The sequence below is a fragment of the Vigna angularis genome, chromosome 4 (genome assembly GCF_016808095.1).
Source record: "Vigna angularis cultivar LongXiaoDou No.4 chromosome 4, ASM1680809v1, whole genome shotgun sequence".
Taxonomy (NCBI): Eukaryota; Viridiplantae; Streptophyta; class Magnoliopsida; order Fabales; family Fabaceae; genus Vigna; species Vigna angularis.
This window is the reverse complement of record NC_068973.1, coordinates 1,101,069-1,112,581: the sequence shown is the minus strand read 5'-3', so window position 1 is coordinate 1,112,581 and position 11,513 is coordinate 1,101,069. Positions and strand designations below refer to the sequence as shown.

Sequence of the window (11,513 nt, the reverse complement as noted above, 5' to 3'; positions counted from 1 at the left end):
TTTTGTTAAAAGAAAAAAATAAGAAGAGAAAGTGTTAAATTTTGTTTTATAAGTCATTGCATATTTTTTAGGATTTAAAGATGATTCTGAGAAATGTCTGTTTTTTATTTTTAAAATCTAAATTTTATTTTTGTAATGTAAAATAATAAAACAATGGACACAGAATCCTTTTTAACAAGTATGGAACATCTGAGAGTCACTTTAATAAAACCCCCCTTTAAGTCTCTTAAATATATAATTCTATTTATCAATAATATTTAAAAAAATAATTACTTAAGGTAATGAAACACGTTAATATTATTATAGTTTTTTTTAAATAATGTTATTAATTTTTAAAAAGTTTCATTTTAAAATTAATTTTTAGGCTTAAAAATATACATTATTCTGATACGGTTTCAAAATTCACACCACCTAATTCCGTCACTTCCCCTAAAAGCTAACCAGAGCTCAATCGGAGATAGAGAAAAACAAAATGAGTGAAGAAGCCAAAAAGAGCATTGCCGGACCTCTAACGGTGAGGCCTAACACCGATGACCGGAAACCGTCACCGTTACCGGCCGTCCCTCTGAAGAAGGTCATCATCAAGAGCGCCGACATGATTCCCGACATGCAGAAGGAGGCGGTTGACATCGCTGTTGCCGTTAGTTTTAACAGTTTTCTTTTTCATTTTCTTGGTTGCATGGTTCAGCCTTTTGGATTCTGTTTCTGGGTTTGTTTGTGCTTGCTGTGTTGTTTCGTAAAGGCTTGACTTTTTTGTTGATTAATCAGGCCTTTGAGAAGTACAATGTAGAGAAAGATGTTGCGGAGCAGGTAAAGAAGGAGTTCGATAAGAGGCACGGCCCCACTTGGCATTGCATCGTTGGTCGTAATTTTGGTATTTCCTTTTGTTATTTTTTTTAATTGTTATTATTTGTATTCAACGATTTTGGTACTCGGGTATACTTTGATTTGTGGTTTATGTGATTCTTCTCTACTAGAAATTGAGTAGATGTAGATCTGTGTAAGTTAATCCTCGTTTGCTTCTCTGCATGATTGAAATTTAGAAGTGATGCTGAAACCTAGGTTTTTGTTTTTGGGTGCATATAGTTGATTTTCTAGTTATGGAATAAGATTTTGCAGCCTTCTTCTTAGCTCGATTATCTAGCGGACTGGTATATGAATATGTAGATTAGTTGGTTGGTTTGTGCTGTATTGACGAGTCAGCATGACTTATGTACTTTTTTGACAGATAATTTGTTCCACTTTGATTGTGCCTATAAGCTGTAGAGGATGGGGTTTTCCTTTATTGGTTTGAGAAGTCTTTTCTTGAATTAGTGGTTAGTGGAGGAGAAAATGGTTGAATATAACATTGACTATTTGCATTTTGACACAGGGACAAATGCTCCCTGATATTTCAAGTTAGTGTCCTATGATTTTGGTCCCTCAAAATTTATAATAACCAGGTCTGTTTCGACAAGCTTCTTTTTCCCAAAAAAGTAGGTTTATTTTAGCTTATGGATAAAGTTATTTTTTTATTTTTTCTTTGTTAAAAGACCTTATGGAAACGAACGTCCAAACAGACCCTAGTTATATTTGCTACTCAAATGCAAACTTAACGCATGGAGAGGGCCAGCCACGTGGGATGAATTCACCTGCATTTGTACAGAGGGCAAATATGTGGTCTATCGCTTAGATTAAAAAGAGCTAATGACTCTAGGGAGTGCGGGGATTCTCTAGTAGTATCTAGTTGGAAATTAGGAATTCAAGCTTGAAGAAGTTATGACGGGATGAGTTGTTTTGCTGCAAATGAAGGCACTGTTTCTATTATAACTTCTTTCCTGCAGTGCGTGCTTGTCTTTCATTTTCATTGAATATCTCAATGTCAGCAGGCTAACAAGCTTGCTGTTTGTTAACAGCATATTTCTAGATTGAAGAAATATTTACAACTTATGCTTTTTCTTGATTCATAAATATTATCCAGTGCAATTAATCTTTCAAGCATCATTCACAGTCCAATATGTTATGCAATCGTGTTGTATGATGATTCAAGTTAATTAAACTTACAAATAGTTTTGCCAAAGTAGTTAGCCTGTATGTATGATAAAGCTTTAGGGTTTTGAGTAGGTATATGGCTTGATCTCTTTTTGATTCTGCTTTTTAAACTTTTAACAAAAATATTAGTTGATATTAATATTCTAGGCGAATGAAGTGCTCTGTCTTTCATGAAATATCTTACTTGAGATAGAAGTATCGAAAATGTGCTTAAGAGAGATATTCATCTCTTAACAAAAAGGGAAAGATACTATATAAGTGGCTGTGTACAAGTTAACTAAATCAGCAGGTTTTCTTCCTTTGAATCATCCATTTTCAGTGATAGAAGGGGTTGATGTATTCATTTCAGAGATCATTCACCTTCATGGTTTTGTGAATTCCATTGCTTTGGATAGGTATGGGCGATCACGAGTGTCTAGAAGTACTTATTTAAGATGGCTGGCAAAAGCAATGGATGGGCAGACGTAGGTCACTGACAGGATCATTGAGTCTTATTTAAGATGTTTTTGTGAATGGCTATCCTAAACCCGTGGAGTGGATTATATGTAGGAGGAATTTTAGTTTAAAATTGTTCTCACATTGTATCTCTTGGTATAGATTCCATTTAAGGCACTTTATGGGAGGGATCCCCCCTCCCCCACACACCATAGTCTAGTATCATCTGGTTGGAACTTCAACACTTCAAGTGGTTCCCTTTTTTTTAGAAAGATATGCAGTCCTAGAAGATTTGAAGAACAATTATGCAAGGCTCAGAATTCTATGAAGTTGCTGGTGGATAAGAAAAGAAGGTAAGCCAAATTTGACATGGGGGGAGAGAGATGGTGTATTTGAAGGCACAACCTTATAAGTACAAGTCCTTTTGAAAGTTAAGGAGAGGATGGTTGGGCAAGAAGCATACAAGTTGGACATGCCTGCACGGGTAAGTTGTCTTAACTTGCCATGTTGGCAACGTCCCAAATTCCTTGTAGAGTGGTGGGAGTTGCAGATGATTCCTGAAGAGATAGTGCAAGTGCATAGGTTGATGAATGAAACCACACCTGTGTTGGTTAACTGGATTGAACTCGTTGATCATGAGAATGTATGGGAGACAGCGGTGTTCTGGATAAGCTTTTCCCTGATTTTCACCTTGAGGACAAGGTGCAATCTATAGAGGGTTAGTATTGATGGCCTAAATAGGCCTATAGGTGTATGAGGTGAAAGAAACAAGTGGAAAATAAGGAGGGAAAGAGTAGTGGGATCCAAATGACAATTGACTGGTGGCAATGTGAGAAGGATGTGGTAAACATGCTAAGAAGAGATAGAGAAATATGTTATTTGGGGGGGAAAATAACAAAATGGAGGGGGTATGAACAGATTCTTGAAAAGTTTCAAGGATGGTTTTGGGGTTAGGAGAGCAACTGGTTCTCTCTTAGCAGTTTTTCACTCGTAGCTAGAAACTCAGTCTTCATATTGTAAGGAGCAGTGCTCCATACCATCACTGTTTAACAATTTTCTTCATGTTTGTCTTAAATTCTCTGTACTGAGGAAGCCATCCTTATGTGGTAGTGTTCTCCTTATATAAATATTCATTACTGTTTTTGTTTCAATTTGATTTCTACCAAAATTCATGTTGTGGGAGTCCAGGGAGTCAGTTGTACTCTTTTCTGTCAATAGAAAGAAACTATTATTTCTACTATTAACTAAATGCTATTTAAATTGCAGACCTAGACTAGCATGTATGGTAGTAGAATTTTATAGTTTTCAGTTTTTCATACATTTGCTTAGAAAGACTTTGTAATGTTCAGTATCATCCAATGTGGTTGTGAAAATTTTCTAACATCCATATAAGCAGTTGCATTTGCTCAATGTTTCAAACTTGAATGTAATGTTCAGATTCATTGTTAGCCACTACGATTTTGTGATAACGAGTGTTTATATGGAAAATGATACGATATGATTTGATTACAAAACTAGTTTGTTAAATATATGATTTAATTACATTAAATAGAAAAATATGATATGATTTTATTTCATCAAATAGGAAATATCTTGGCAGATATTTCTTATTATTAGTTATTGATTTTGTTTCTTATTATTGTATCTCTTTCATTATAAATAAGAATACTCGTGTGTACACTACACACAATTACAAGCAATTCTTTCAATATGCTATCAAAGCCATACCATCCTCTGTGACATATTTTATTAGTAATTCGCTGTTGGGAAATTACCTTTTACGTAGACACATTGGTCCTGGCTCTGTCACTTTGTCTCTCTCTCGGGTGTACAATATCCGCTGTGGTATTATATTCTCTCTGGCAACTGCCATTCTCTCCGAGCATTTTCATTTCCGGTAGCTGTTGTGCCCTTTCAGCATTTTTGTGCCTAGCGACCTGAACTGCAGCAATGACCTAGCTCTGACAACCAAAACCTTGAATACCGAGTTTTTATTTTAATTTTCTCTTTTTGTACCTGTTTTTTTTAATCTTCCTTTGTCATCCGTCTTTCTTTCAAAAGTTCTACTCCATCTTGTTACTGCTCTCTTTTTTATTTTAAATTTCAGAACATGTTATTTGATTTTTGTTCTCAGATTGCTTATAAAACATTGTTAAGAACTAAATTTAAGAAGAAAACAGTGTTTCATTGCATAGGAGTACCCAAAGGGTTGAATTATTTATATACTTTCCTACTCTAACAGGTCCTTTCATAATACCTAGCTTTTATTAAGCTTAAACTTCTACTCATGCTATTATACGCGTAAACATAGTCTCAGCCATGAGCAGAATAGAAGAGTTACTATTCTTATAACAATTTCCTACAATATTACTTTTTCACTCTATATCTCTCCATCACATCACTTATCTCCATACTCTTGTCTTATCCCATTGTTACAAAATTTCGGGAAGTTGTATACACATAATTTCTCTAGCAAGAATCACTTTTTGGACAGATGATCCTATTTGCAGTTTCTTTTTTTTATTTTTAAAATTTTTTAAGCCAATATAGATGAGAATGCCACTATGATTAGATTAATCACAGCATTTGACATTTATGCATGTTTGGATGCGGTTGGGGGAGCTCAAAAGTACTTTTACTTCCAAAGTAACTAAATTTTCCTTCTTCATTTTGTACCTTGGAATTTGGGAATGACATTGGAAATCCCAAAAGCATGTTTCCAACTTTTATCCTAACATAGCCTAAAACATTGATTTCCTCTTGATTTAAAAACTGCCTTTTTATTTATGGTGATTTTATACTAATTTATGTCATATCTTGTAATTTTTAAAATTTTTCGTGTTTGGTATTTCATATCTATGTACTGAGTTGTGCTTGTACTCATACTTTTTTGTCGAACATTTTAATGCATGTTTTATTTTCTTGTCATTGTCTAAAGATGCTTGTTTCGTTTATGAGATTATGTTTGACAAGATGGCTGGATCTGGACAGCCAAGACAGCAAGTAGAAAATGAAACTCATGCTATTGAAACCACAGATACTAGCGCTAGAAAAACTGAGTATTGACATGATTTATGATCTACTTTATTACATTTTCTTTTCAACACATCATATTCTTGATGATGAGATCCAGAATTTTGAATACTGTCGTGATGCACAATCTTACCCCATCCAGTACCCAACACTATTTATTATTTTCAATGAAATTCAGATAATTAAAGCAAATAAGGACAAAATTGCTATTTCTTGCTAGCTTAGTTGTATTCTTGTAAGTGTTGTATGTTTAGAACAACACAGTTTGTTATTGAAGTGCTTTCCTGGGCTTCTTTTCCTTTTTGCAGGCTCCTACGTGACTCATGAAACAAACCACTTTGTTTATTTCTATTTGGATCAGAAAGCGGTTTTACTTTTTAAGTCTGGATAGTCCAATTGTGGTGGCAAAGAAGATGACAGCAATGAGATTTGTCTTGTGATTATGCTGATGTATTCAGTCCTCCATGTATCATTGTGCTTGTATATTTGATGTCATGTAAACTAGTTCTCGGTTTGGATATGAACTTAAGGATCACTTCATTTTGAGATTAGTGTTCTTTTCTTCTCAGGAAATTTTTAAGAAGAAAATATTAATTAGAGAAATGATTTCTGATGCATGTAATAATATTTTCGGAGATATTGTTTCATGGACTATTTTTTTTTTTCATTTTTGGGAATATTAATTAAGAATATTTATTCCCATATTTCTTAAAAGGTTATAAAAAAAGTTTTGGACTTCTTTCATTCTCAGAAAAGTTATACTGAAACATGGCTTCGATAAGAGGGTGGGAAAGTTAGATTTCTGCAGGAATATGAAGTTATTTTATAATGTTATGTAACTTACATTTTAATTATTTCTTTCTGAAAATTTATAAAGTATTCCTAGAAATAACAATAGTTAACCAAATATGTCTTTTAAGCATGCTTAATAACCACATTTCAGGTATAATACCTGAAGAAATATATAATTCTTAATAATGTAATAACATTGTAACTAGTAAAAGTTTTCACCAAATGATGTTATTTAGGCGAACAATAAAAATAAATATACTGATATTTAACTGATAAAAGGTAGATCTTTGTATTGAAAGTAAAAGTTTACATTGAAACATAAAATAAGAATTTTCCTTAAAACACTAACCAACAAGTTGCAAAATCATTGCGTAACACTAAGTTAAAAAACCAATTACCTAACAAACTCATTATCAAAATTTCTAATGAAATGGTGTTGCCTTGCCATGCATGGGGCGCACGGGTACCAAAAGACAGAACAACAAAGTTCATCCTCTCAAACATCATTCAATCAATCACAGCCATTGGTCCACCTAATTTCTGTCGTGCAAGGATTCGCACCAGTAGACCACACCAAATATGCTCCACAATCCTTTTACATATTCTTCAAAACACCACTTTATTTTCGTCAAAATAAAATTCTTAAATTCAAAAGACACCAATTTTATTTATTTGTTTATTTATTCCATAATAGAAACAACATATTCTCCAAAACAGTGCTTATGGTGGGCCTTTTGCTGAACTCGGAAGCATTCTCTGGTGTGTGTGGTGTGGTGTTGCTGTTTCTACACTTACCACTGCAACTCTCTTCTTTCTTCTGCATTTCTCAGCTTAGCCCCCCCACGTCGCTTTCACTTCCCGGAAACCCAACTTCATCATCAAAATTTCATATCACACACAATAGATAGATAGAGTGAGAGAGAGAGAAATTGCAAAAAAAGAAAATGAGTGAAGAAGTAAAAAAGAACTTCGCCGGACCTCCAACGGCGAGGCTCAACGCCGATGACCGGAAACCGTTACCGGCACCGGCCGTTCCCCCGAAGAAGGTCATCATCAAGAGCGCCGACATGATCCCCGACATGCAGAAGGAGGCCGTTGATATCGCCGTCGCCGTTAGTTTTTACGACTTTCCTCTCTTCCTTTTCTTTGTTGCATGGTCCACCCTTCTGGATTCTGTTTGTGGGTTTGTTTATGCTTGCTGTGTTGTGTCGTAAAGCCCTGGCTTTTTGCGGATTAATCAGGCCTTTGAGAAGTACAATGTGGAGAAAGATGTTGCGGAGCAGATAAAGAAGGAGTTCGATAAGAGGCATGGCCCCACTTGGCATTGCATCGTTGGTCGTAATTTTGGTAATTCATTTTGTACCTTTTTATTATTATTACTTGTTATAAATGATTTTGGTACTTGGGTATACTCGGATTCGTGGTTTATGTGACTCTTCTCTGGTGGAAATTGAGTAGATCTAAGGTTATGTAAGTTGGTCCTTGTGTGTTTGCTATGGTAGGAATTTAGAACTGATGCTGAAACCTTGGTTTGTTGTTGTTGTGGCATATGGATGATTCTCTGATCGTGGAATAAGATTTAAAGGCTTCTTGCTTTTTTATATTCTCCAGCAGAAAATTGTGAGCTGAATGGTATGTTTAGTTTAGTTTAGTTGGTGTGATTTGCGTTGTGTTGATGAGTCACAATTACTTGTGTACTGGGGACCCGTGGTGTGTGGTGACAGACATTTTTTTCCCCTGTGCGTTGCTGGGGACAAATGCTCCCTGATATTTCATGTTAGTGTCGTGAACTTGATTCATGTTGGGCCTGTCATGTTAGATGAAATGTTCTTCACTGATGCTCTGTATTCTTACCGAGGGAAAATGTACGGTCTAACTGATAATGAGCTAAGGAAAATTGAGGGTCCTACAATTTTCAAGCTATATTTAGTTGGAGATTAGGAATTCAGGATTGATTAAATCATCACTGGATGAGTTGTTTTGCTGCGAATCACATTGCTGGGCTATTACTGTTATATCTTATTCCCCTCATTATCTGTCTGTCTTTCATTTTCTATGGATATCTTAATGTCAACACTCCATTCTGCAAGCCTGCTGCTTGTTAACAAGAACCTTTTGAAGATCGAAATAGTAGTTACAATTGATGGTTTCTGAGTCTTAAATATCTGTCGAGTTCAGTGCTATTAATCTTTCAAGTATCGTTCTGTCCATAATCTGAGGTTTTTGCTTAAATATTTATGTTGTGTGATTGCACATATTAGTATTTTTATTCAAGTTCATGTTAGTGAAACTATTGTATCTCTTCGTAATCTGGTAAAGTAGCTAATATATGAGCATGATAAATCTTAAGGTTCTAAGTAAGTCTATGAATTTTTAGATGAGTCACTAGTTGATATTAATTTTAAGCAGAATGAAGGGCTCTTTCTGTCACGGATTATCTTTTCCATTTGTTTTAATCTTCCGTATCAATTTCTGGTACATGTGTTGAGTAGAATTTTAAAGTTTTCGTCTTTTTATTTATTTGATTAGATAGATTTTGTAATGTTCTATGCTTGTTGAATTTTGCGATGCGCTTGTAGTCATTGCGCAATAGGGGTACTAGCTCAATATTTTAAATTTGGGTGTGATGTTGATGTCAGAGGTCAGCTATTAGGATTTTATGAGTAGGAGTTTAGTTTTGAATTTCTTTTACAACAAAACCCATTTCCTGCTGGGTTGGGTTGGCTTTATTGATCAAATGATGTCATTTTATCTTGTCAAAAACAAACATTTTGGAGATAAGGTTGTTCATAAAATGATATAATCTATTGGAAATTTGCAATTGCTAAAACTAAACTGACAAACCAACTACCAAAAATACCGAAAAATCAATCTACCTTCTTTCCCTTAACAGGCACTGCCTATACCTGTTCTCTGATTCATCCATTCTTGGTGTTATCTGTTTTTGTATGACTATGCTCATCTATCTATGACAAAATTATCATCTCTATAATTCTTAGCTTATGTTCATGGTATCTCATTGTCCAACATTAGTTGCCGTAGAGCATTATCTGTTGATCTTACTACTCGATGGTGAAATTTTCATCCAATCTTGAGTTACTACTTTAAACTGCTAAGAGCACCTGATTTATTCCTCCATTTTATTCATATATCTTGAATCTATGATTTATATCCTCCTCTATCACTTCATTAATCGCCACTCTGCATGGTAGATCCAAGTAACTCAAACTGTGTTGTAGGGATTATGGAATTGTAGCCATATTGTGAATTATTTATAAGTAAAACCTTGAATTAACACGATCATATTTTCTGTCCTTTTAATACAAGTTCAACAAGTTCTTTGTTTTCCATTTACATTTGACTTCATAACATAACTCCCTTGTTATCCAAATGTAGGATTAGCTATGTAATGATTTGCATTACAGCACAACATAGGCAGAATTAATTCTGAATTTTTAAATTTTTCAGTAAGATGGTCTCAAAATGTGGTTCTTCCATCATCATTTTAAAGTAGTTTATTGTTAAGTATTACAATTTTAATCGAGAACATTTGTTTCATTGCATGGGAGTGTCAAAGTGTTGAACCATATATAAACATTCCCGACCCCTGTATTCAGTTAACAAATCCTTTCACAAATCAAATTTCAATCAAGCTTAAATTGCTACTCGTGCTGATGCATGATTAAACATAATCCAGGCCATGAGCATAATAAAAGAAGAGTTATACTCATACCATTAGCAAAAAGTTGTCTACAATTCTTCCTCCATAACTTGTTCACTCTCTCTGCATGATATAGTTAACTTATACCAACTTCTCTGTCTTATCTTCACATCACGTGATTATTAAAAAGAACTGTACGGATTTTTTGTGTGAAAATAAGTTCTTAAAGAAGAATCAGTTAGTTAGATTTTGACTTTTCAAACTGAACAATGTAACATTCTTGCACACGGAAACATTAGACACCAGACACTCATAGAAGGAAGCACTAACATTCAGAGTTGTAGCTATACCTGTGTTGTTGACACCTAATAAACACTTTGGCTTCTCCTAGTTTCGTTTTGCATTCTTTAAAAAAAATTATACAAATATTGATGGGAATAGTGCAATATATTTGTTATTTTTAGGCCAATATGGATGGGAATACTGTTATTAGATTAGTGATAGAATTTTACAGTGATCATGTTAACTTTTAGAACATTGATTTACTATTTTGATTTGAAAATTGTGTTTTTATGTTAATTTTTATACAATTTTTTTCATATCTGGTTTTATAAGTTTTAAATGTTATGTCTGGTATCATATCCATTATCTGTGTTGTGACTACTGGCAACCATGCCTTTTGATAAATGTTTTAAGGTTTTAACCCTAGAATGGTGTTACATTATGGTAAATAATGTGTGCATAAACAATGTAGTTTGGTTGGATAGAGTTTTTCTTATGAAGAATCTTGAGAGCTCCTTCCATTTTAAGGCCTCAAAGACAAAACCACAATCATATGTATTCATGACTCTAAATACTTATCCCTCAAAAGAAAGGAATATCATTGGCTCAAGCTTATTAATATTAGGATCCTTGTTCACATAAATGCATTCCCTTTTAATAATCATGTTATGCCATTGAACACTATTCTTTTTCAATGAAATTCAGATTAATGCAAAATGAAGACAGTTTCTTGTTCTTTCTTAGCTTGGTTGTACTTTTTGTTACAGTTACTATTAAAGTGCATTCATGGACTTGTCTTCCTTTTTGCAGGCTCATATGTGACTCATGAAACAAACCACTTTGTTTATTTCTATTTGGATCAGAAAGCGGTTTTACTCTTCAAATCTGGCTAGCTTTATTGTGGTAGCAAAGATGTTGAGAAATGGGAATTATATTGTGATTGTACTGCTGCATGCAGTCCTCCTTGTATTAAGTCCACTGACATGCAAAATCTTTGTTGAACATTCTTGTTCTTGTATTTTTGATGTCATGTAAACCAGTTCTTGGTTTGGATATATATATATATATATATATATATATATATATATATATATACACTCATATATATACACATATATATATATACACATATATATATACACACATATATATATATATATATATATATATACACACATATATATATATATATATACACACATATATATATATATATATATATATATATATATATATATATATATATATATATATATATATATATATAAGGATTAACTTA

At 33.6% G+C, this 11,513-nt stretch overlaps 2 protein-coding genes across 3 annotated transcripts; both read left to right on the top strand.

The window, feature by feature from the left end:
- Positions 1 to 396: 396 nt before the first annotated feature.
- On the top strand, positions 397 to 6,166 carry LOC108321154 (uncharacterized). 2 transcript variants are annotated; one of them, XR_008248473.1, is made up of 4 exons: positions 397 to 640; positions 769 to 874; positions 1,373 to 1,442; positions 5,808 to 6,166. XR_008248473.1 is itself a non-coding variant. In XM_017552821.2 (3 exons), exons 1-3 carry the CDS (start codon positions 473 to 475, stop codon positions 5,888 to 5,890), a joined length of 357 nt encoding a protein of 118 aa, XP_017408310.1. In that variant the 5' UTR covers positions 397 to 472; the 3' UTR covers positions 5,891 to 6,166. The 2 variants fall into 2 exon arrangements, 1 of the variants encoding a protein (XP_017408310.1); XM_017552821.2 differs by lacking the exon at positions 1,373 to 1,442.
- An 809-nt stretch (positions 6,167 to 6,975) lies between these two features.
- On the top strand, positions 6,976 to 11,252 carry LOC108321052 (uncharacterized). Its single transcript, XM_017552696.2, has 3 exons — positions 6,976 to 7,403; positions 7,533 to 7,638; positions 11,045 to 11,252. Exons 1-3 carry the CDS (start codon positions 7,236 to 7,238, stop codon positions 11,125 to 11,127), a joined length of 357 nt encoding a protein of 118 aa, XP_017408185.1. The 5' UTR covers positions 6,976 to 7,235; the 3' UTR covers positions 11,128 to 11,252.
- Positions 11,253 to 11,513: the final 261 nt, after the last annotated feature.